Source organism: Rattus norvegicus, chromosome 8, assembly GCF_021556685.1.
Source record: "Rattus norvegicus strain SHRSP/BbbUtx chromosome 8, alternate assembly SHRSP_T2T, whole genome shotgun sequence".
Classification (NCBI taxonomy): Eukaryota; Metazoa; Chordata; class Mammalia; order Rodentia; family Muridae; genus Rattus; species Rattus norvegicus.
The window spans coordinates 80,301,302-80,328,712 of record NC_141541.1 but is presented as its reverse complement, the minus strand read 5'-3'; the positions used below and the strand labels follow the sequence as shown (position 1 = coordinate 80,328,712).

Genomic DNA, 27,411 nt, shown 5'->3' with positions numbered 1-27,411 from the left:
CTTCAGCAAAGTGGCTGGGTATAAAATTAACTCAAATACATCAGTAGCCTTCCTCTACATAAAAGAGAAACAAGCGGAGAAAGAAATTAGGGAAACGACACCCTTCATAATAGACCCAAATAATATAAAGTACCTCGGTGTGACTTTAACCAAGCAAGTAAAAGATCTGTACAATAAGAACTTCAAGGGGCTGGGGATTTAGCTCAGTGGTAGAGCGCTTACCTAGGAAGCGCAAGGCCCTGGGTTCGGTCCCCAGCTCCGAAAAAAAGAACCAAAAAAAAAAAAAAAAGAACTTCAAGACACTGAAGAAAGAAATTGAAGAAGACCTCAGAAGATGGAAAGATCTCCCATGCTCATGGATTGGCAGGATTAATATAGTAAAAATGGCCATTTTACCAAAAGCGATCTACAGATTCAATGCAATCCCCATCAAAATACCAATCCAATTCTTCAAAGAGTTAGACAGAACAATTTGCAAATTCATCTGGAATAACAAAAAACCCAGGATGGCTAAAACTATCCTCAACAATAAAAGGACTTCAGGGGGAATCACTATCCCTGAACTCAAGCAGTATTACAGAGCAATAGTGATAAAAACTGCATGGTATTGGTACAGAGACAGACAGATAGACCAATGGAACAGAATTGAAGACCCAGAAATGAACCCACACACCTATGGGCACTTGATTTTTGACAAAGGAGCCAAAACCATCCAATGGAAAAAAGATAGCATTTTCAGCAAATGGTGCTGGTTCAACTGGAGGTCAACATGTAGAAGAATGCAGATCGATCCATGCTTATCACCCTGTACAAAGCTTAAGTCCAAGTGGATCAAGGACCTCCACATCAAACCAGACACACTCAAACTAATAGAAGAAAAACTAGGGAAGCATCTCGAACACATGGGCACTGGAAAAAATTTCCTGAACAAAACACCAATGGCTTATGCTCTAAGATCAAGAATCGACAAATGGGATCTCATAAAACTGCAAAGCTGTAAGGCAAAGGACACTGTGGTTAGGACAAATCGGCAACCAACAGATTGGGAAAAGATCTTTACCAATCCTACAACAGATAGAGGCCTTATATCCAAAATATACAAAGAGGGGTTGGGGATTTAGCTCAGTGATAGAGCGCTTGCCTAGGAAGCGCAAAGCCCTGGGTTCGGTCCCCAGTTCCGGAAAAAAAAATATATATATATATATACAAAGAACTCAAGAAGTTAGACCGCAGGGAGACAAATAACCCTATTAAAAAATGGGGTTCAGAGCTAAACAAAGAATTCACAGCTGAGGAATGCCGAATGGCTGAGAAACACCTAAAGAAATGTTCAACATCTTTAGGCATAAGGGAAATGCAAATCAAAACCACCCTGAGATTTCACCTCACACCAGTCAGAATGGCTAAGATCAAAAACTCAGGTGACAGCAAGTGCTGGCGAGGATGTGGAGAAAGAGGAACACTCCTCCATTGTTGGTGGGATTGCAGACTGGTACAACCATTCTGGAAATCAGTCTGGAGGTTCCTCAGAAAATTGGACATTGAACTGCCTGAGGATCCAGCTATACCTCTCTTGGGCATATACCCAAAAGATGCCCCAACATATAAAAAAGATATGTGCTCCACTATGTTCATAGCAGCCTTAGTTGTAATAGCCAGAAGCTGGAAAGAACCCAGATGCCCTTCAACAGAGGAATGGATACAGAAAATGTGGTACATCTATACAATGGAATATTACTCAGCTATCAAAAACAATGACTTTATGAAATTCGTAGGCAAATGGTTGGAACTGGAAAATATCATCCTGAGTGAGGTAACCCAATCACAGAAAAACATACATGGTACGCACTCATTGATAAGTGGCTATTAGCCCAAATGCTTGAATTACCCTAGATGCCTAGACCAAATGAAACTCAAGACGGATGATCAAAATGTGAATGCTTCACTCCTTCTTTAAAAGGGGAACAAGAATATCCTTGGCAGGGAATAGAGAGGCCAAGATTAAAACAGACACAGAAGGAACACCTATTCAGAGCCTGCCCCACATGTGGCCCATACATATACAGGCATCCAATTAGACAAGATGGATGAAGCGAAGAAGTGCAGGCCGACAGGAGCCGGATGTAGATCGCTTCTGAGAGACACAGCCAGAATACAGCAAATACACAGGCGAATGCCAGCGAACTGAGAACGGGACCCCCATTGAAGGAATCAGAGAAAGAACCTGAAGAGCTTGAAGGAGCTAGAGACCCCTTATGAACAACAATGCCAAGCAACCAGAGCTTCCAGGGACTAAGCCACTACCTAAAGACTATACATGGACTGACCCTGGACTCTGGACTCTGACCTCATAGGTAGCAATGAATATTCTAGTAAGATCACCAGTGGAAGGGGAAGCCCTTGGTCCTGCTAAGACTGAACCCCCAGTGAACGTGATTGTTGTGGGGAGGGCGGCAATGGGGGGAGGATGGGGAGGGGAACACCCATCAAGAAGGGGAGGAGGAGGGATTAGGGGGATGATTGCCCGGAAACTGGGAAAGCGAATAACACTCGAAATGTAAATAAGAAATACTCAAGTTAATAAAAAAAAAAAAAAAAGAATGACAAGTGTCAATGCTATTATCTATGGAACAGTTTGTTTTTAAAATCTGTGACTCTGTAAAACAATTGCTTAAAAATTATGTATATATGGAAAATTTAGAAATATAGATAAGAATAAAAACTGAAAGGATAAAAAAAAAGAAATCCATCAATGTAATCTACCAAATACACAAACTCAAAGAAAAAAACACATGATCATTTCATTAGATACTGAGAAAGCATTTGACAAAATCCAACACCCCTTCATGATAAAAGTCCTGTAAAGATCAAGAATTCAAGGCCCATACCTAAACATAGTAAAAGCAATATACAGGAAACCAGTAGCTAACATTAAACTAAATGGAGAGAAACTTAAAGCAATCCCACTAAAATCAAAGACTAGACAAGGCTGCCCACTCTCTCCCTACTTACTCAATATAGTACTCGAAGTCCTAGCCAAAGGAATCAGACAACGAAAGGAGGTTAAAGAGATACAATTGGAAAGAAGTCAAAATATCACTATTTGCAGATGATTTGATAGTATACTTAAGTGACCCCAAAAGTTCCACCAGAGAAGTACTAAGCCTGATAAACATCTTCAGCAAAGTTTCTGGGTATAAAATTAACTCAAATAAATCAGTAGCCTTCCACTACTGCAAGGATAAACATGCTGAGAAAAAGAAATTAGGGAAATGACACCCTTCACAATAGTTCCAAATAATATAAAATATCTTGATATGACTTTAACCAAGCAAGTGAAAGATCTGTATGACAAGAACTTCAAGTCTCTGAAGAAAGAAATTGGGGAAGATCTCAAAAGATGGAAAGACAACCTCCCATGCTCATGGATTGGCGGGATTAATATAGTAAAAATGGCCATTTTGCCAGAAGCAATCTACAGATTCAGTGCAATCCCCATCAAAATTCCAACTCAGTTCTTCATACAGTTAGAAAGAGCAATTTGCAAATTCATTTGGAATAACAAAAAACCCATGATAGTGAAAACTGCCCTCAACAATAAAAGAACTTCTGGGGGAATCACCATCCCTGACCTCAAGCAGTATTACAGAGCAATAGTGATAAAAAACTGTATGGTATTGGTACAGAGACAGGCAGGTAGATCAGTGGAACAGAATTGAAGACCCAGAAATGAACCCACACATCTATGGTCACTTGATCTTTGACAAAGAAGCTAAAACCATCCAATGGAAAAAAGATAGCATTTTCAACAAATGGTGCTGGTTCAACTGGAGGTCAGCATGTAGAAGAATGCAAGTCGATCCATTTTTATCACCCTGTACAAAGCTGAAGTCCAAGTGGACCAAGGACCTCCACATCAAACCAGCTACACTCAAACTAATAGAAGAAAAAGTGGGGAAAAGCCTCGAATACATGAGCACTGGGGAAATTTTCCTGAACAAAACACCAATGGCTTATGCTCTAAGTTCAAGAATTGACAAATAGGACCTCATAAAATTGCAAAGCTTCTGTAAGGCAAAGGTTACTGTTGTTAGGACAAATCGGCAACCAACAGATTGGGGGAAGATCTTTACCAATCCTACATCTGATAGAGGGCTAAACTAATATCCAAAAAGTGCAAAGAACTCATAAAATTAGATGCCAGAAAGCCAAATAACCCTATTAAAAAATAGGGTACAAAGCTAAACAGAATTCTCAGCAGAGGAATATGGAATGGCTGAGAAACACCTAAAGAAATGTTCAACATCCTTAGTCATCAGGGAAATGTAAATCAAAACAACCCTGAGATTCCACCTCACAACAGTCAGAATGGCTAAGATCAAAAACTCAGGTGACAACAGATGCTGGCGAGGATGTGGAGAAAGAAGAACACTACTCCAGAGCATGTCAAATACAGAGTTGAATGCTAGCAGCCAACCACTGAACTGAGAACAGGAATTCCCATTGGAGGTATTGGAGAAAGGATTGAAAGAGCTGAAGGGACTTGCAACCCCATGAGAACAACAATGCCAACCAACCAGAGCTCCCAGGGACTAAACCACTACCCAAAGACTGACCCATGGCTCCAACTGAATATGTAGCAGAGGATGGCCTTTCTGGGCACTAATGGAAGGAGAAGCCCTTGGACCTGCCAAGGTTGGACCCCAGTGCAGGGGAATGTCAGGGGACGTGAAGGGAATGGGAATGTAAATGGGGAGGGAAACACCCTCATAAAAGGTGAAGGGGATGGGATACGTGGCTTTTGTCCAGGAAACCGGGAAAGGGAATAACATTTGAAATGTAAATAAAAAATATAGAAATTTATATATATACATATATATTTATGTTCTGTGAATAAAAAAGAATTTAAGAATTTTAAGATGATTTTTCTTTTATTAAATGCTTCATCTTTTCTTTTATTGAATGGAAAATGTCAAAGAAACAAGTCAATGTATAAGATTATTTAGTTCATAATGAAATGAACTAAGTATTTTCTTATTTTACTTTATAAGTTAGTTATTGATTCAAGGGCTGGAGAGATGGCTCAGCAGTTAAGAGCTCCAACTGCTCTTCCAGAGGTCCTGAGTTCAATTCCCAGCAACCACATGGTGACACGCAACAATCTGTAAAGAGATCCGATGCCCTCTTCCGGTATATCTGAAGACCGCTACAGTGATATAATAAATGAATAAATCTTTAAAAGAAAAAAAAAAGAATTGATTCAAGCAACAGATTAGAAGTTCTGCCATCTACAGTCCGGGAAAAACCAGCTACACACTTGGAGAAGATCATTACAATTATTGAATACAGTATAATAACTCAAGTTATGTGGGTATAATTTGACACTTGAAAAGTTAATGTTATTTTGATATAAGGAAAAATTTTAAAAGGGTGTATAAAGTTCTCAGGCCACAATGTGGATTTAATTTAACATAGTAAAAGGGACGCATGCAGGGGAAAGAGAGCAGGACCTCGTGCATCTTTTCCTGCTTCCTTCTTTATAACACAGCCAAAGAATAAAGGTTGTGATGGTACTTGCCTATTTGTGCACCTTCTGCCTTATTTAAATCATAATAAATAGAAGGTGTCAATAATCTCTTAAGCACAAAAAATATTTTGTGTTCTAGCACTAACAATATTTTTGTTTGGCCTGTGTTCATTATTTTCTTCTTAATAGTATGAGATGCCTGAATTATAAAGAAAGAGTTGGCATACCTAACCAGGTTGTTTACCATTTATCCTGGAAGAGTTTTAGCATAAATGAAGGCATGATAAAAGAAAAAAGGAAAAGGTTTCTTAGCAACATGAGATTCTTATATGGCTATGTGGGAGATGGAGCGGAAACATGGAAGCTGGATTGGAAATATTCCTCCAGCTCATATGAAAAGAACAGTGAAAGGGAAGGTATTTCTAAAATATTTGAGTGTATAGCACTGTTATTAATTAATAATGTAAAATTATCAGCAAATAACCTCAAAGAAAAGTTTAAATTACACACAATGTAAACCCAGTATTTGCTCGTCTGAGGCAGGAGGGGTCAACATTTAAAGCCAGTCTAATGACTTAGTGACTCTGGCAAGTCAGAATCATGGAACTATGTCTCAAAAAATATCAAACAAGATTGTGGAGAGATGACTCAGCAGTTAAGAGTGTATACCACTCTTACCCAGGGTTGATTCTTAGTGCTGACATTGGATAGCCACTTTAACTTGGTCCAAGGGATCCAGTGCCCTCTTCTGGCTACTTTAGGCACTCAAACAAAACAAACTAGCACATACATGCAGGCACAGGTATACACATATAATTAAAAATAAAATAAAGGCAGTTTTAATAAAAGTAAAAAAAAAATTAAGTTACCACTCTCCATGCATATAAAAGTAAGTAACTTCATCCTATCAGTAAATAAATGTTAAAGATGATGTTAAAAAACTAATTCAAATGAGAATGTAATCAGTGCTGTTCATAGAGCAAAAATGTTGAACTGAATGTAAAGGCTAGCATTTTTTTTTCTGAGCGTAAAAGAAGTAGATTTGTTGAAGATGGTGGTGCAGGTTCTTTATCTGCTAGACAGAATTGTTTTTGAAGTCTATGATGGTTATTTTGCATTGCTACTAGTGATGTATAATTTGTGGAATTATAGCATCACTACTAGAATGAGAATGGGTAGCCTGCAGACATGCTATAGACAAAGCAGACTAAGCAGGCTGCCAGCCAAGTCCATCTACTTCTAATTAGAAAGCGTCAATTTCTATTTATTACAGATTGGTAACATTTTTCTGCTTCAGTGTTAAGAATTGTCTAATAGTAGCACATAAGATTGAGCCCGCTAGATTTGTACACTTTTTCTGTCTGGTTTTTTTTTTTTACAGAACATGCTCTGCTCGTGATAATACTTTTCCATCAAAATATATATTTTTTTCCTGAGCAGGTGTATGTTTCTGATCATTGTTATAATCAGAGTCTGTAATTGGTGACTAGTGTTATACTTCCAGCCTGTTCTTGCCCCACGAGGATTAAAAATGAAGGTTTTAAAGGACAGCAAACCTGGGATTGATTGTGTGAAATCTCCCCATGTTCTCAGGCATTTGAAACTTGATTCCCAGTTGTTGGAGCTGATTGGGAGGTGCAGGAGGGGTGGTCTTGCTAGAGAAAGTGTGTTACTCGGTTAGGCTTTAAGAGTTCAAGCCCTTAAGCCACTTTCCATTCGCTCTCTCCTTCATTCTTGTGTTTCAAAATGTGAGCACTTCATTTCTGCTCCAGCTAATATACCTTGTTACTTACTGCCATGCTTCCCCAACATAAACAACTATTCTCCCTGTGGAACCAGAAGCTAAATAAACCTTTCCTTCTATAAGGAGCCTTAGTCATGCTTTTTATCACAGCAGTAGAAAAGTAACTGATTAAAATGTACTGTAGGTACCTTCCCCTTCATCTGAATTATTACAATATTAGAACAAGAAAGTTGATACTATAGAATTTTCTGGACCAAATATATTTCAAAATAGTTATAAGTTAATCAAAACTCATTCAGTGAAGATATTACAAATAATAATATAGATTGCAACTTCATCATGTAGAGAAGAGAAAGAACTTAGGGTTTTTAATATTAAGTAGCAGTAGGAGGGATTTGGAAGATGATTCAGTTAATAAAGTGCTTATCACACAAGCATTAAGACTTGAATTTGGATCCCCAGGGCCCAAGTAAATACTAAGTATGGCACCATGTGTCTATAACCACGTCAGAGAGATGGAGATCATCAACAGGTACCTGGAGTCCATTTACCAGGAACCTTAGCCAATTGATACCTAGCCAGTACGTAAGTTCCAAGGCTCATGAAAACTTCTGTATCAAAAAATAAGTTGGAGAGTTGTAGAAGACAACTGACCTTTGGAGTAGTCACACACCTGCATGCACACTTCATACCCCCACACAAACGTGTACATACACCTCATATATGCACAAAACATCAAAGGAAATAAGCTCCTTGGTTCTAATCCCCACTCAGTCTGAGGACTCTGTCACCATTGAGGAAATCAAGGATTTTTCTGCTCACAGCCAGGAAAAAGATACCACATCTGATAAGAGCAAGAACAGAGTTCAGCGCGCGCGCGCACACACACACACACACACACACACACACACACACACACACACAATGAATAAATAAGTAAATAAGTTTTTAATGTAAAAAAATAAATGTTTTAAAAAATCTGTTCTGATCTCTGTGGTGACAAGCAAAAGGCTTTCTGATTGTCTAAGTCAGAACACCAAAAATTATTATTGATATCACATTATCTATGCAGGTAATTCCTTTTTTTTTCCTTTTTTACATTTTATTTATTTTTTAATTAACTTGAGTATTTCTTATATACATTTCGAGTGTTATTCCCTTTCCCGGTTTCTGGGCAAACATCCCCCTCCCCCTCCCCTTCCTTATGGGTGTTCCCCTCCCAACCCTCCCCCCATTGCCGCCCTCCCCCCCACAGTCTAGTTCACTGGGGATTCAGTCTTAGCAGGACCCAGGGCTTCCCCTTCCACTGGTGCTCTTACTAGGATATTCATTGCTACCTATGAGGTCAGAGTCCAGGGTCTTTAGGTAGTGGCTTAGTCCCTGGAAGCTCTGGTTGCTTGGCATTGTTGTACATATGGGGTCTCGAGCCCCTTCAAGCTCTTCCAGTTCTTTCTCTGATTCCTTCAACGGGGGTCCTATTCTCAGTTCAGTGGTTTGCTGCTGGCATTCGCCTCTGTATTTGCTGTATTCTGGCTGTGTCTCTCAGGAGCGATCTACATCCGGCTCCTGTCGGTCTATGCAGGTAATTCTTACTCTGTTCTTAACCAGCAAATTAAATAAAGACTTACTAAAACTCCTCTCTAGAAAAAGATGCAAGAAACATCTCTTCCTTCTTCAAAAACCAAGGCATAATTTCACAAAGTTCACTCTGGGAAACAGATAATGGTTAATGGGCTTCCATGCAGAGCATAGGTGAGTTTTTTGCAAGTGTGTGGGTGGTTCTCCCCCTAGCAGGCCACAGGGATGAAGTTTCCCCATAGCCATATAGGTGGAACTTCTTCTTCTCTCCCAAACCTAAATACCGTAGCCCCTCCCCCAAGCCATGTGCAGTTAAGGGAGAATTCATCCAGCCGGTAGTAGGGAACTGCAGGGGTACTCAGATGAAGGTCTTGTGACCCTTTCCTTTCCACTCCTTTATGAGGAGCCCAGTTTCAGTAATCCTTTTTGCAAGGAAATACAGCTGAAATCACAAAGATGGTGGTTGCTTGGCTTGGAGGGCAGTCAGTCACATCAAAAAACAGCAATGATTAAATTTGATATAGTGGTCATATTTGCAGGTCTGTCGGTCATAAGTTGCTGTGGCTGCATTGTGACCTTTATTTTTCTTTTAACTTACAATCATTATTGCCACTGCTGCTTACTGAGGAAGTTAAAGCCCCAAGCTATGTCATCTACCTAAGACTAAACCTCTGATAAATGTCAGTGCTAAGGAGAGAATGGTTGAGGTAAAAGACTTCGTGTTCTAGGTTTCAAAGGAAGGAAATGAAACTATGATTAAACTTTGGGACTAGGAGAAAAAAGTCAAGATACTAGGTTATGAGGTACAAGAGCAAGTGCAGTAGAAAGGGTGGCATCCGTACAGGCTATGTCGCAGAGAAGGTTGGACTCTGCTGCTCACTGCGCTGCACTGTTCTGTTTTGAGGACTGGGTTATTAGATTGGTGATTGGAGGATTGGAGAGGCCAAGAAGTATGAGGAAAGCACAGTTATCACTTAAAACAAAGTTCAACTTCTGTTTCGGGAGTGCTCACTTAAAGTAGCATGTGAAAGGATCCAAGACACACAGTAGTTAGAAAAAACATAAAAGTACCATGTCATTTAATCTGGGCTTAATGAGTTTATAACATTAAAACAAATTCTGTGGGAGGGAAATCTTAATTTGTCAGGTAATAAACAGTTATGATTTTCCACCAATGAGAATTAGATTTCGCAAGAATTTCTTTTCAATGAAAATCCTTCACTTACTGTTCCTGTTGACTCTAAAAATTGACAATTGTGCTTTTGTATATAGACTAAATGCTTGAAACATACAAAAACTTGTACCTACACAGTAAAACTTACATGGTAAGTAGTTAATATAGTTTCAAAGATTATTGTCAGTTTTAAACACTTGGAAATGGCAAAGTAAATAGTATTTTTTTGTGTGACCTTTCTCATCGCTGTGATCAAATACCACCAACAAGAATCACAATTAAGAGTGTCTTCCATCCTGAAGAGCAAGGCATGGCAGGAGTAGTAGGATAAAGCAGGTCATGATATCAAGTTAGGAATCAGAGAAGGATGAATGCTAGTACTCAGTTTACTTTCTCTTCTCCTTTTTAAAGATTCGTTTATTTACTCATTTATTTTATTTATATGTTTTTTTGTTTGTTATCTGTACAGTGTTCTACCTGCATGTATGCCTGTAGGCCAGAAGATAGCACCAGTTACATTACACATGGTTGTGAGCCACCATGTGGTTGCTGGGAGTTGAACTCAGGACCTCTGGAAGAACCCCCAGTGCTCTTAACCTTTGAGCCATCTCTCCAACCCCACTTTCTCCTTTTTATTCAACATAGAATATTGGCTCATGGACTGTTGTTGCCCACATTGAAGGTGTATTTCTTCCTTTTTAGTTAATTCTTTATAGAAACACTATCATAGACATCCAAGAATTTGTTTTTATGGTAATTTTTAATCCAGTCACATTGCCAGTCAAGGTGTACTATTGTAAGCAATAACTCAGTGCTATCAAGTGTTGGAATTGGGCACTGGTACAAGGTTCATGGTTCTACTTCCATCTAGATACGGAATTTCCCAGAGTAATACTCAGAGCCTTGTAGCCGTCCAGGTGTGTATTACATGTAACTCTTACATGTTAACTGCATACCTAGCACCAGATTGGGTTAGGTGTTACTCTCAGGAATACTGAATGAAAATTGGTTCCACGTAAAAGCTTTGAAGAAAAAGTTGTCTCAGAATACTATTGTGCTCCTAGGAAAGCATCACAGGGCTCTTTTAACAGAAAGTTTCTAAATTCAAATATTCAGAAAAAGTTGTTATTTGAGAAGAGGTATCTTTAGGAGTCAGGGAGTGTTCCAGTGTCTCTCATTCTTTACTATGGGTTGACTGGAACCATTAAACTTTCTCTCTGAGGTCCCAGTTCCTGGGATACAGCATGGACCAGCACATCAAAAGAAAACACACTTGGTCACTAGCAACCCCATTTAAGTATGCCTTTGTAAAAATCCCTGTAGTAGTCTTTTGTAAGTAGGGATACCTTCCACAACCTCTGAAAAGTTGTCTTGTCATGTTGGTAATTACTTAAATACTTAATATATTCAGATTACTGTTTAGTTTGTCTTCATGCAGCTTTTTTTCTAGGAAGTGGTTTTTTGTTTTTTTGTTTTTTTTTTTTTTTTTTTGTTCTTTCTCATGCTAAGCAGGCACTTGCCAACATATACCATGTCCTTCAAGGAGTTTTTCTTAATTGATATGCAACTTACATCTTTAACTTTAATAAATTTTCATTGGCTGGTGTAAAGTTTGGAAGAAAGGGTTAAAGTTTTCATTAAAAATTAACTACTAAGATAATAAAATTTCCCTTTGCTATTGATACTTAAAGGAAATTTAAAAATTTGAGCTGTTCAGTTGACATGCTTTAGAAAAAACTTAACACATGTAGATAAGTTTATTTTCTTTTTAAGCCAGAAATGGGTGAATTGCTGTGACAGGATGATTGTCATTATCTCTCACACCTGTATGACATTTAAAACATAGACAATGATAATTAAAATTTCAAGAATTTATATTGAGAAAACAAGATTTGGAACATGTTAAAGATTTGGAACCTGGCTAGTTTTAACTAGTGTGTTACTGACCCAAGAAGACATTTGAAGCAGCTGGGCTTCTGTTACAGTTTCTCTGTACATGGTCCTTTCCCACCCCCCATCCTGAATTAATATACTGTCCAAAGTATTGGTAATGGCTTGAAGCTATGCAGGTTACACAAAGCATTTAAGAAATCTTAGACAAAACGCTTGTGAGATCGTAATTAACGGCTCGTTGTCTGCAGTTCTATTGATTACTCATTCACAATGCTTTGTTCTCAGATGATAACCCCCAGCACGGGTGTCCCTGTCTGATGAGATTCTTGGACAGACTTCATCAATAGCTTGTGGATAATTGCTGACACCCTTGAAATTTCAATGTAAATGAGTTAGCATCAAAATACAATTATTATATACATGTCAGTGTTTGCCAAAGTTAAAATTTATTGCAGCCTGTTTTTTAATCATTTGTAGAAAATCAACAGACTGATATGTTAAAGTCCCATATATTGTATGCTCTGAGTTCTCACCCTTTCAGAGTTTTCACTGAATGTAACTTGAAAGGAAGGATTTCTTGGTCACCCTGTAGTCACATGTCATAATTTGAGAAACTTCAAATGGAGTTTCAGTCAAACTACTGTTTCTTGTTTTGTTTTGTTCTAAAAATAAGAGAAGTACATATAAAAGAGACATTGCTATCATGTTTTACTAATTCTTCTCTGAGCATAGTTTTGTGTCTTGCCCATGCAATGGCAGCAGGGGAGGTGGCTTTGGAATACCAAGAATGGAGCTGTTGCCCTGGTAGTGCTTTGTCTCTTCTCTGTGTAGTTTACGCATGTTCCCTCCTCAAAAAGACAAGCCTTTTGAAGAGGGCTTATCTTTATGTAGTGAGACTGTACACCATTTCATGAATGTAAAGGAGACATGGTGTGAGACACTGCATAGGCAGTATGCAGTAGAAACATTCTGAGATCTGTGACTCTAGTATTCTCAGTTTTATCTTCCTAGAGTACAAATTAATGATAGTGGAGTTTTTAATCATAAGTTGATGCTTACTTTTTTATCTTTGTAAAGATGGGGTCTTACTCTACAGATGAGGCTGGCCTCACACTTGCTCTGTTTCTCTCATCTCAGCTTCTTAAGAGCCAGGATCACAGGTGTGAATCACCACACCCAGCCTGGTGCTTATAGTTTTTGACATAGGGCTAATTAGGCCCTTATTTAATTCGAAGCTAGCAATAAATATGATTATATTTAGTAAGTATTTAAACCAATCCATTTAGTGCTTTTAAAAAAAAGTAGTCTGAGAAAGCAAGCATACACTTACCATCTGCATATATTTTCTCCTTGTAAAGATTCCCTTTTAGCTATTGTTTTGTGTAAGTGTTCCTTTACCTTCCTATAAAATCACATTTACAGTCTTTTCCAGTCTAACCAATAGGAGGTCCCATGAAGAAATGATATTTGTCAAGTTCATTATTTTACTCCTTAGCTTTTACGAAACATTTAAATTTATAGAGCTTTCTTAAGTTCACAGTTCAGAGCTAGTATAACTGTTGCCCATGGTGGAGGAGGAAAGAGAGAAACCGTAAAGATGTATCTCACATGAATTCCTAAAGGTCTTTATATAAAGAAGTGAGTCTTTTCACTGACTGATTTATCATATATAGTTTAAAGTGTTACATCCTAGAGGATTTCTATATGATTTAGCAGTTCCAAGAATAACTTTTTCACTGAGTATTACTCATTGTTCAATACATCTTTTATAGATGAAGTCTAGAAGATTATGAAAATGTTTTTTCCTAGTGATAAGAAATGAGTGCTATCTCATTTCAGAGTATTAACTTTGCCCTGAATAAAAAAGGACGGCTTGGCTGAACAAAACTGGTTTGCCTGGATCTCTGTCCTCTGGGACATTAGTATTCTTTCTGCTTAAGATACCTCTAGGCCAAGATCAGTAGTAATCAATAGTGTGTCTCTTTTATTTTGAAGCAGGAAGAAAAGTCAATAATACGAGCTGGGATCTAATTTTATTTTAGGGGAATAAAAGTAAAATCGCTCAATTTTGCTTTGGTGTTAGCTACACAATTAAGGTAACAAGGGAAAACTATATGATTTTATTGGTAGACTTTCAAAATATAAGGCATTTATAATTTTGCTGTTTTTAATCATATTTCCATTCATTTATTGGCTGTGGTTTTATTTCTTGTCAAGTCCTTTCAGATGATACTGGGTTCTAAACTTGGTATTTATTTCTTTCAGTGTGGAATGGGTCTTTGTAGTCAGCAGGCTAAGTTAGCAATCAGCAGTGTTCAGGAAGCAGCCTCCAGTGTATTTCCTTGTCTTCCTCATGTAAGTCATAACAGAGCGTACACACTGCGGAAACAGCTATTATGGGGTTCAGACAGCTTCGAGGAACCACAGCCTGTTGTTGTTGGCATCAGTGACCATGGTGAAACAAGACGATAGGACATTTCCTGTCCAGGTTTGTCTATAGTGAAGGAGAAGGCTTACCAGCACTAGTTAGTAGCAAGTAATCATGTAAGAAGTTTGTCTTGTCTTTCATCATATAGCCTGTGTACATTTGCAGTTTGTCCTCCACAGATACTCAGCTTTAGGATTTTGTCCACAAGAGTCATTTAGGAATTACTTACATTTTTTTTCAAGTTGACATCTTTGTATATGTTAGTGAGAGTCCTTTCCTTTGGGAATCTTGTTCAAAGGAAGAGGCTTTCTCACCTGACCTACAAAAGATGTAAAATTTACTGAGATGCACATTGGAAATGCCACTGTTGAGTCTTTGCTGTTGTTTATTAACTTCTCAAGGCTTTTAGTTTGAAAAAGTAGGGACACAAATAAAAGGTAGATAAAGAGTACACTTCATGTTACATATTTGTCAAGATTCATTGGTTAACATTTCACCTTTCAGTGTGTGCACACTGAGCATGTACTCCTGGAGAACATGTGATGTTTTTCTATTCTTCATTTGAGCTGATAATAGCTTGAGTCTGTTATATCCTTTAGATTCAGACTCTTGTCACCTCTCCCTCCAGGGGTTTACCACTCTTGTCTTTTCTCTGTTTTTTTTTTAATTTTTTTTTATTTTTACACACTCAGATTTTATTCTCCTCCCAGCCCACCCTCCTACTGTTCCACATTTCAAACCTCCTCTCTGCCCTCCCCCCACCCTGTCTCAACTAGGGTGTCCTCACCCCACCCAGCCCTCCAGACCTCTAAACTCTCTGGGGCCTCCAGTTTCTTGACAGTTAGTTGCATCTTCTCTGACTGAACCCAGACCTCGGAGTCCTCTGCTGTCCTCTGAAGGGTCCACTTTGGGCCTGTCCTGCTGGACCTTCTTTTCTTCAGGCTCTTTGCCATTTCCAACCCTGCAGTTCTTTCAGACAGAAACATTTAAAGTTATAATTTTGACTGTGGGATAGCAACCCCATCACTCTCTTGATGCCCTGTCTTTCTACTAGAGGAGAGTGCTACAAGTTCCCTCTCCCCACTGTAGGGCATTTCATCTAGGATCCCCCCCTACTTTGAGTTCTGAGGGTCTCTCACTTCCCAGGTCTCTGGTACATTCTGAAGGGTTCTCCCAACCTCCTACCTCCTGAGGTCTCCTGTTTCCCTTCTTTCTGCTGGCCCTCAGGGCTTCAATACTTTTCCCAGATCGTGTTCCCCTCTCCCCATTATCTACCCCCTCTCCTTTTCCTCCTACCTACCCCCCCATTGTGGTTGCTTTCTTCTCCCTCCCAAGTGGGACTGAGGCATTACTTGGGCCTTCAGCTTGTTGACTTTTTGAGTTCTGTGGACTATATCATCATTATATTCTCCTCCTCCTCCTCCTCCTCCTCCTCCTCCTCCTCCTCCTCCTCCTCCTCCTCCTCCTCCTCCTCTTCTTCTTCCTCCTCTTCTTCCTCCTCCTCTTCTTCCTCCTCTTCCTCTTCCTCTTCCTGCTAATATCCACATATTAATGAGTACGTACCATGCGTGTCATTTTGGGTCTCAGTTATCTCACTCAGGATGATGTTTTCTAGTTCTGTCTGTTTCCCTGCAAAACTCAGGATATTCTCTTCTTAATGGCTGAGTAGAACCACAATTTCTGTATCCATTCTTCTGTCGTGGGACATCTGGGTTGTTTCCAGCTTCTGGCTATCACAACCACTATGAGCATAGTGGAACACATGCTCCTGTGCCATGGTGGGCATCTTATGGGTATACTCCCAAGAGTGGTATTGCTGGGTCTTCAAGTAGATCTATTTACAAATTTTCTGAGGAACCTCCAAATTGATTTCCAGAGTAGTTATACTAGTTTGTAATCTCACCAACAGTGCCTCCTCTTTCTCTATATCTTCACCAACATGTGTTGTTACCTGAGGTTTTGATCTTAGCCATTCTTATTGGTGTAAGGTGGAATCATTTTGATTTGAATTTCTCTGATCACTAAGAACTTTGAACATTTCTTTAGGTACATCTCAGCCCTTTGAGATTCCTCTGTTGTGAATTCTTGGTTTAATTCTATACCTCATTTTTTGAGTGGGTTGTTTGGTTTTTTTTTTTTTTTTTTTTTTTGGTTCTTTTTTTTTTTTTCCGGAGCTGGGGACCGAACCCAGGGCCTTGCCCTTCCTAGGCAAGCGCTCTACCACTGAGCTAAATCCCCAACCCCCGTTGTTTGGTTTTTTGGTCGTTAGCTTCTTGAGTTCTTCATATATTTTGAATATTAGCCCTCTGTTATATGTGGGGTTAGTGAAGATTTTTTTCCCAATCTGTTGGATACCAATTTATCTTATTGACTCTGTCCTTTGCCTTACAGAGACTTTCCAGTTTCGTGAGGTCCCATTTATCAATTATTTTTTTTTTCTTTTTTTCGGAGCTGGGGAGCAAACCCAGGGCCTTGTGCTTGCTAGGCAAGCACTCTACCACTGAGCTAAATCCCCAACCCCCCATTTATCAATTCTTGGTCTTAAAGCGTGAGCTCTAAGAAATTTCGCCCTGTGCCAATGAGTCCAAGGCTCTTTCCCACTTCCTCTTCATTTAGATTCAGTGTATCTGGTTTTATGTTGAGGTCCTTGATCCACTTGGACTTGAGCTTTGTGCGTGGTGACAAATATGGATCTGTTTTTATTTTTGTACATACAGACAGCCTGTTAGACCATCAGCATTTATTGAAGATGCTTTCTTTTTTCCATTATATATTTTTGGCTTCTTTGTGAAAGATCAAGTATATGTAAATGTGTGGTTTTATTTCTGGGTCCTCAAGTCTATTCCATTGATCAACCTGTCTCTGTCCCAGTAACATGCAGTTTTTATCACTATTGCTCTGTAGTAGAGCTTGAGGTCAGGGATGGTGATTCCCCCCAGCTGTTCTTTTATTGTTAAGAATTGTTTTCATGGGGCTGGGGATTTAGCTCAGTGGTAGAGCGCTTACCTAGGAAGCGCAAGGCCCTGGGTTTGGTCCCCAGCTCCGGGGAAAAAAAGAACCAAAAAAAAAAAAAAAAAAAGAATTGTTTTCGCTATTCGGGGGTTTTTGCCTTTCCAGATGAATTTGAGAATTGCTCTTTCCATGTCTTTGAAAAATTGTGTTGAGATTTTGATGGGGATTGCATTGAATCTGTAGATCCCCTATGGTAGGATGGCCATTTTTACTATGTTAGTTCTGCCAATCCATGAGCATGGGCAATCTCTCCATTTTCTAAGATCTTTGATTTCTTTCTCAAGAGACTTGAAGTTATTGTCATACAGATCTTTCACTTCTTTGGTTAATGTTATCCCAAGATATCTTATATTATTTGTAACTATTGTGAAGGTAGGTGTTTCCCTAATTTCTTTCTCGGCCTGTTTATCATTTGTATAAAGGAAGTCTACTGATTTATTTGAGTTAATTTTATATCTGGACATTTTGCTGAAGTTGTTTATCAGCTGGAGAGGTTCTCTGGCAGAATTTTGGGGGTCGCATATATATGTTTATCAGCTGGAGAGGTTCTCTGGCAGAATTTTGGGGGTCGCATATATATGTTTATCAGCTGGAGAGGTTCTCTGGCAGAATTTTGGGGGTCACATATATATACATATATGTGTGTGTGTGTGTGTGTGTGTGTGTGTGTGTATTGTCGTATCATCTGCAATTAATGATATCTTTATTTCTTCTTTGCCAATTCATATCCCCTTGATCGCTTTTTGTTGTATTATTGTTCTAGCTAGCACTTCAAGTAATATACTGAATAGATATGGGGAAAGTGGGCATCCTTGTCTTGTCCCGGATTTTAATGGTATTATTTCAAGTATCTCTCCAGTACTTTTACTTGAAGAGGTGTTGTATTTTGTCAAATGCTTTTTCTGCATCTAAGGAAATGTTTGTGTGACTTTTTTCTTTGAGTTTGTTTATATGGATTATGTTTATGGATTTTCATATATTGAACCAACCTTGCATCCCTGGGATGCATCACCTACTTGATCGTGGTGAATGATCGTTTTGATGTGTTCTTGGATTCGGTTTGCAAGAATTTTATTGAGTATTTTTGCATCAATATTCGAAAATGAGATTGGTCTGAAATTCTCTTTTTTGGTTGGGTCCTTGTGTGGTTTAGGTATCAGAGTAATTGTGGCTTCATAGAATGAATTAGGTAGCGTTCCTTCTGTTTCTATTTTATGAAATAGTTTGAGGAATATTGCTATCAGGTCTTCTCTGAAGGTCTGGTAGAATTCTGAACTAAATCCATCTGGCTCTAGGGTTTTTCTGATTTAGAGGTTTTTAATGACTTTCTACTTCCTTATAGGATATGGGCCTGTTTAGCAAGTATACCTGCTCTTGATTTAACTTTAGTATGTGGTATCTGTCTAGAAATCCATCAACCATATAATTGGTCACAACACAACCCTCAACTGATACAGGAGGACTGAAATAATTCCATGCACCCTATCAGACCACCATAGCCTAAGGCCGGTCTTCAATAACAGCAAAAACAACAGAAAGCCCACACACAGGTGGGAACTGAACAACTCTCAGTGATAATTTGGTCAGGGAAGAAATAAAGAAAGAAAGTAAAGCCTTCCTGGACTTTAATGAAAATATTGACACTTCATACTCAAATTTATGGGACACCATGAAAGCAGTGCTAAGAGGAGAATTCATAGCACTAAGTGCCCTTTTATAGAAACTGGAGAGATCCTACACTAGCAACTTTACTGCACACCTGCAGCTCTAGAACAGAAAAAAGCAAACTCACCCGAGGAGTAGAAGGCAGGAAATAATCAAACTCAAGGTTGAAATCAACCAAATAGAAACAAAGAGAATAATACAAAGAATTAACAAAACCAAAAGCTGGTTCTTTGAGAGAATCAACAAGATAGATAAACCCATAGCCAAATTAACTAATAGGTCCAGAAGCAGTATCCAAATTCACAAAATCAGAAATGAAAAGGGAGACATAACAACAGAAATGGAGGAAATTAAAAAAAAAATCGGATCCTACTACAGAAGCCGTACTCTACAACACTGGGAACTCTAGAGGAAATGGACAGTTGTCTCCTCTCACTTCATCTAGTCTTAGTTTAGCCATTGAGAATCCTAGACCAACAGGCTTGAATTCAGGACAGACCTGACCTGAAACCACAAAGTATTGTACCCAAGAAATGAAAATTAGAGTACTATCTATCTTACTTCTTAATACATAAAGATAGACACACATAACCACAATGACTTACAGAGGAAAGAAAAAAGTGAGTCTTCTATGACCCCGCTTCATACTTAACACTGTAAAGTCTTGCTTCCCCTAGTGGCTGAGAGCCATTGTTAATGTGTGCATGGAGAGAAGATGAACAATTTGTTCAAATAGGTCATTTGCCCAGGATCCCAATCAGAATGTGAGCCTAGGGTGGCTAGTTCACCTTTACTGTTTCCAAGATAGTAGTATATTTGGTCTCCTTTTACAAACATGAAGACGCACTTTCCTCCTCACTGTTTAGGTCATTTTGTGCTTTTTTACTGGAACCATCTTGACATCTTAAAAGATGGCCAAATTTAACCTATGTGCGTGTTTGTTCATTTGTGATATTTTATTTTATTATCTAAGCAAAGAGATCGTTCTGAACTCAGCTTTAACCTACTATTGGAGCCCTCATATTAGGGGGTCAAAAAACATGTTCTATAAAGTGCTAGAGAGCTAGACTCTATGCTTGCCAGCCTGACTGACTGCTTTAATGCTCAACCCTTCCCTGGTAGCATGGAAAGTGCCACAGCTGATAGAGAAATCACAGCAGGACTTTCAATTGACAGTAATTTCAGAAATAAGTTCACTTCCACTAAAATGTTGTCACTTGATTCAATATACATCATTATTTTATATGCTTGTAAAAATTTGTATAGCAGGAGGCCAGTGTGATGGTTCAGCAAATAAAAGTATATGCTGAGCAAGCCTGGTGACCTCACCTGAGTTCATTGCATGAAACCCACATAAAGGCAGAAGGAAAAAACTAACTTTACAAAATTGTTCTTAAGACATCTAGACATGCACCATGGCACTTGAACATTCAATCCTCAGCCCTATGCACACACAGAAACACACCGTGAACACACACACACACACAATTATGTAGAGAGAGAGAGATAAATGGCTTGGTTACATTTTGTTTGTTTTATGTTTTGGGAGTGTTTGTTTGTTTAAAATTTTATAAGAGATAGTTCAACAGCTTAACCACATTGTTGCTCTTACAGAGGACCTTGATTCTTTGCCCAGCATGCACATGGTATTTCATAACCATCTGTAACTTCAGTTCTAGAGGATCTGACAGTCTCTTCTGAACTTAGAAGGCACTAGGGATGCATGTAGTACATATGAGTACATTCAGGCAAAGCACTCATACACATAAAGTTTTTAATTAGTAAAAGATTGTCATAAAAATTGTATAACAAGAACATTATTAAAAGTCCGGTAAGAGACAATTATGTCTATCTGATGTATTTATTTTATATGTTCAGTGAAGAGCTTCCTGTGTGAGAAAAATACTGATAAAATATCAAGGGCAGTCAGTCAGACATTGAGCAAAGAGCACACCCATTAAAATAAATTTTTAAGGTGAGTGCATTGTGCTTTCAATCATGTGGAGATCATACGTTCCATATAATTCTGATCTTACTATTTAAAAAAGAATGCTACATCTGCCTGTCAAAGGCAAAAGAAAAAAATTCAAAACAGATGTGGTAATTAAAATTTATGCATAACGTCTGTGGATTGCTAAGTCCCTGCTCTAACTAAGAGTTTTGTTTGTGGAGGGACAGACAGACAGACACACAGAGACAGACACACAGATAGATAGAATAGGATGTATGGTGTTTACATTTAAATTTTTCATTTTCTCTCTTTTTATCTTTGCTTATGGAACTTTTTTTAACATAGAGTATTTCTTTTTTTTTTTTAAGTCTGATCACCCCTTTCCGAGGCTGTTCAATGTTGTATCTGTTGAATTTTCTATAATTATTGCAAATTAATTACATTAATACTGTATAGTCTTTTTTGTTCACATGCCATAATATCTTGTAATTAAACTTCTACTCACTTCCATACTTCATAAAGAAATGCATCATCCTTGCCAGAAAAAGAATTTGCCTTTTGAGGAATCTGAAGAGCACTGTGTTCTTAAGACTGTTTCTGAAAGACAACTTTTGGCTGACTTAGTACTTTGTTTCATGTATACTACATCACTGTCACATGAGCTTTAAAGAAGCAACATATCAAATGAGTTAGAACTCTGCTGAGGCAGAACAATCATAAGCTCAGAGCTACTTTTGGCACACAACAATACCAAAAGTCAAAAGGGACAGAAGCAAACTCAAATAAGACCCTAAGTTTGCAGTTTTAAAAACCAGAAAATGGAAAAAGGGCTGGAGATGTGGTTTAGTGGTAAAGAGCATCAGTCTGTCTTCCAGAGGATCCTAGTTTGTGTCACAACACTCCCATAGTGCTTCACAACTACCTGTAACTTCAGCCTCAGGGGACCTAAAGTCCCCTTCTGGCCTCCCTAAGTGCAAAGCAAACACGTTGTACACAAATCGAAGACCCATACACATAAAATTTTAATTAATTAAAAATAAACTAGGGACTGGGGATTTAGCTCAGTGGTAGAGCGCTTACCTAGGAAGCGCAAGGCCCTGGGTTCGGTCCCCAGCTCCGAAAAAAGAACCAAAATAAATAAACAAACAAACAAACAAATAAAAAATGGACCAAACTGAAGGATAAAAAGAAACTAATAGTTAAAGCATACACAAACACAACAGAGTAGAAGATGAGAGAAAACCAGCAACAAAGTAAAAACTGTCCTTTGCAAAGTATGTCCAGCATTTGGGAGGCTAAGTGGAATTACAGAATTAAGTCCTGTCTGGTCTATATAGAAAGTTCTATACCATTGTGAATTATATACAATTTAAAAGTTGACTCCTTGAGAAGACCAGCCAAATTGAAAAACTTATTCCTAGATTGACTAAATAAAAACTTGAATCAGAAGTGAAAAAGTCACACGGCTCCTGGCTTCATGAAAATAAAAAAAGGAAAGAAAGAAAGAAATGAAAATGCCACAAGCAGTTGCTAACACATATTCTAAATGAAATGAACAAATTCCTAGAAATATATACTGTCAAGACTGGCTCAGAATTAAACAGAAGAAAACAAGAATTGGTAATAGAAGTCTTTTCAGTTAAAGGCTCACAGAGACTGATGACTTTTCCAGTAAAATGGAAGGAGGCTTCTGCTTCTGAAACACTCCCTCCCTCCATTAGGGGCAGCATTGTACTGATACCAAAGCCACAGATGCAGAAAGGAAAATTCATTTTGAATTTCGATACAAAAAAATCACCTATAAAATGCTAGCTCACTGAAGACAGCAGTATAAAGATTAGACATTGTTACCAAGTAAGTTTAACACAGAAATGCAAAAATGGCTTAACATAGGAAAGTTGATCAACGTAGCTTACTTTACCACAGTAATAATGTGAAGGGAAAACAAACAAACAAACAAACTAAAAAACCCACAAAATCACTCAACTGATTCAGGGTGGGTGGAGGGCATTTAACAAAAATCTACTACTTGTGCCAGGTGTGGGGCACAGGCCTTTAATCCCAGCACTTGCAAAACAGAGGCAGGCAGCTTGGTTTATATAGCAAGTTTCAGACCAGCTGGGTCTCCAATGTGAGATCCTGCCCCCCACCCCCTCCCAAAAATCAAAAACGCAAGCTAGTATCCTTTCCTGATAAGAACATTTAAGAAGGTAAGAAAAGGAAACTAGAAAGATGGCTTGGTGATTAAAAACGTTCACTGCTCTTCCATAGGACCTGAGTTCAGTTTCCAGAACTTATGCCAGCTAGTTCACAAGTGCTTATAACTCTGTCTATGGAGCATCTGGTGCCCTCTACAGGCATCTGTGTGCATGTGTGAACTCACATACACATAAATAAAAATAAATCTTAAGAAAAAACAAGTTAACAATAATAAGGAACTTCCTCAACTTGGCAAAGTTTTTTTTTTTCAATGAAAAACAGCCCATCATATATTCTTTCTCTAAAGCAAAGCTACTTTCTTTCACCTATTATAGTCAGCAGTGCATTGGAAATTCTAGAAAAGTAACCAAAGTAAAACTATCTTTATTTGCAGGCAATTTGGCCATTTCTTTAGAAATGCTTAAGGAATTCACAATAAAATTCTTAGAGCTAAGGGCTGGAAAGATGACTCAACTTGCTCTTGTAGAGGAAGGACTCAAGTTCATTTCCAGGTCCCTGAATCAGATATACCTTTAGCTCCAACTCCAGGGGTTTCAGTACCCTCTTTTGGACTCCACTGGACCCTCACTCATGTGCACATGTCATCACCACCCACACATACAGAAGGTTAATAAGCTTCAAAGTCATCAGACTAAGCAAAAGAAGTCAGGTTACATTTGCATGAACTAGCCCAAATGGGGAAGTCAACTGGGGCAGAAAGCAAAGTGGTGGTTGTCATCGATGAGGAGATAAAATAAGGAGTTACTGCTTAGTGTGGATGGATGGAAGAGGAAAGGAATGATGGCCGTAGGGATGGGAGTCCTTCAGGTGTGAGGCAGTGATCTGGATTGAGTCCCACTGCTAGGGAACTTTTCAACAGTTAATGTTATGCTCTATCAGTAATGCTGTAATATTTTTTTAGTGCTGAAACAGAAAAATCATGAAAAATCATTATTAGAATTAAGGCAGTGACTGAAATATAGTGGCTATGCTTCTCAAATTCTGCTCATTCTTCTGACAGGAGCAAGTTTAACTTAGCATGTTGTGATGCTCAGTATTGATCAGATTACGAAGAACATGAAGATTACAGAGTATTAAATATACAGCAGGAAAGTATAGTAAAAAAGCTGGAGGAAATCATCTTTTCTTGCCTGAAAGCATCCTCTGAGGTTTTTGTTTGTTTTTATTTTTTGTCGTAGACATTAAGAAACCTGGCAAATGCCATTAATAGACTCCAAATCTTAAAAAGGCAGGGTGGATAATTATTATGGGCCAAATAGAACAAGATATATTTTTTCAAAGAATTTAAGATATATGTGGCATATCTTAGGTTTTGTACTTAAGACCAAGAAGCATAAAGTAAACAAGTCTGACATGAGGGCATAAAACAGCGCATGAAGCAGAGTGAAGAGCCATGAGGCAAGGCCACCTCCAACCTTACATTCACATGGTAGGTGGTTTGTCCCATAGAGCATCTGAGACTTTGTGCTCTGTGCCATTTTATAAGGAACTTAGCACAGTGAAAGAGAATCCTGAAGACCATGTTAGGGATGAGAAGCATGATCCCCCCCCCCTTTCCATGTCATGAAACAAAAGAAAAAGGCAAGAAAGACTAGTCATATAAATATGGGCACTCTTCAAATAGTAATAGCCATCCAAAAGAAGAGGGGGGGGAAACAGAATCAGCTGCCTATATGATCATGAAAGTCTTCAAGCAAAGTCCAGGCGATTACTTTTAAAAGTCTCTATAATTAAAGGATAGAATCACTTAGTCACCAAAATGTGTTTCAGCCCTAAGATTACACTTAATTAGTAAAAAAACAGACAAGCTGGATATAGTGGGCCCTACCTTTAGTCCTAGTACTTGGGAGGCCGAGGCAAATAGATCTTTTTGAGTTTGAGGACAGCCTGGTTTGTAGAGTTAGTTCTAGAATAGTCAGGACTACACAACACACACACACACACACACACACACACACACACACACTCTCTCTCTCTCTCTCTCTCTCTCTCTCTCTCTCTCTGTCCCTCTCAACCCTCTCCTCCCTCCCCTCTCCCCCTCCCCCTCCCACCTCTCCTCCTCCTCTCCCTCCTCCTCCTCTTCCTCTTCTCCTCTCCCCCCCCCCACTACAGGCAAATGTCCTGCAATTACAGAATGAGTTCTAGAATAGCCAGGACTACACACATACACACACACTCCCACATTCCTACAGGAAAATGTCCTGCAGTTTCTCCAGATTGACGGCTGCAGACTGAGGAGTGTCAAGAAAACCCCTTAGTATTTCTGATGGCCAAAAAGTTTGGAATCCCTGTCTCCCCTCATGCTGGTGGAGTTGGACTCTGTGAACTGGTACAACACTTGATTATATTTGATTATCTATCAGTCTCTGCCAGCCTTCAAAACAGGATGTGTGAATATGTGGACCATCTGCATGAACATTTCTAGCATCCCGTGATAATCAAACATGCTTCATATCTGCCTCCCAAGGATTCAGGCTACTCAACAAAGATGGAGGAGGAATCTGTAAAAAGACACCGCTACCCAGATAGAGAAGTCTGGAAGAAAGAAGCTTCTTGTTCTCAAGATTTATGTATTTAGCCCTAACACTTTTTCTGAAGTGAAAATACTTAAAAATTCTGGAGTTTTAAAAAATAGAAGAAAAATCAAGTCTAGTCATAAGGCCATAACCTCAGGAATTCGCTGTCATTTTAGTTGATGGTCAACAGGTCATAGTCTACTTAATTCTGAAATTGTCTTTATAAAACAAAACACTTAAAAATAAAAACAACAGCAAAAACCAGGAAGGGAAAGATGAAGGGAAAAAAAAATAAGTAGAGTCTAAAACCAGTGACCTAATTGATTTTTAAAGGTATTTCTTGATTTCTTGTAAATTTCAAGATATTGATTAAGATATTGTTGGTTCTTCAGAAGTGTTGAGGTTGGTCTTTAGCAGCAAGATGACTTGTCTCCTTGTCTTTGTTTTCTAGTCTAGTCTCCTGAGACAAGATCTAGGACTCGGGAGCCCAGCACAGTTGTCTTCTTCAGGAAAACCTGGAACACCATACTACTCATTCTCTGCCACAAGTTCTAGAAGAAGACCGCTCCATGATTCTGTAGCTCTAGGTGAGTATTTAACACAGAAAACCCTCTCTCCCAGGTTCCCCCATTCCTTTAGTCTGTACTTTCTGGCTGTGCTTTTAATGAGAAGAAATATACTTTCTAAGTCATCATTTGTAAGTCACGGTGTATTTACATACAAATAATATACAGGCTGAGTATTCCTAATCTAAAATCTGCAATCCAGTGAACTTTAAAGAATGAAACCTATTGAATACTGACATTTTATACCTCACCTCCTGAGATGGGCCACAGCCATGAAGCACACTGAAGTAGAAATTACCTCTGGACTATGTAGAAAAGGTGTTTGTGAAACAAAAATGAACCTAGTCTTTACGTGTGGGTTCTGTCCCCAAGATACTGCATTATGTGTATACAGGTCATTCTAATCTAAAGACTAAAACACATCTAGCCACAAGCATTTCAGGTAAGGGATACTCATCCTGTATGCATTAGATACATGATGAATGCAGTTGTCAGAATTCCCACTGTTGCAAAGAGCTCATTCACTTTGAATTCAAGGTTCAACTAACTATAAGTAGCCTTGACTGACAATTCAATATTTAAACCATAATTGTCATCACTATGAGCACTGTGTGCTGTATATATTCTGTGCTTCCTTAAAACCATTTTTTAATTTAAAATAAATTTTTATGTTTTTGAAATTCTATCTTCCTTCCCTTTCTCTCTTCACTCCATCCCATGACTCCCATCTTGCTTTCAAGGTCATGGCCTTGTTTAATTGTTGTTTTATATGTATATCCCTAAATAAAGCCTGGTCAGTCCATACAATGTTACCTTTGTGTATATAATCACAGTGCTGACCCTTTAGGATTTGATAACTGATTGAGGCGCTTTCCCCTCAGGAGAGCGTTTCTTCTCCTTGAAGTTCTTAGTGTAAGGCCCTTGAGGTTTTTCCTCGTCGATGTTAGCATGTCTATTAATGTCACTTTTCAGGTCTTGTTTAGGCAGCTATATGAAACCATAGTTCTTTTAATTTTTCGTTTTTTTAAGACAGGGTTTCTCTCTGTAGCCTGGCTGGCCTAGAACTAACTCAGTAGACCAGACTGGCCTTGAACTCGGAGCTCCACCTACCTCTGCCTCCTGACTGCTGGGATTAAA

At 38.6% G+C, this 27,411-nt stretch overlaps 1 protein-coding gene across 39 annotated transcripts in view; it reads left to right on the top strand.

Annotated features, from left to right (window-relative positions):
• The window catches only part of Tcf12 (transcription factor 12), a 307,523-nt gene that overhangs the window by 204,044 nt on the left and 76,068 nt on the right, over window positions 1-27,411 (top strand). For all 39 annotated transcript variants that reach the window (XM_087560632.1, XM_087560634.1, XM_087560627.1 and 36 more), the window contains 1 exon segment: window positions 26,160-26,295. In XM_087560632.1, coding sequence (XP_087416758.1) covers window positions 26,160-26,295 — 136 coding nt within the window.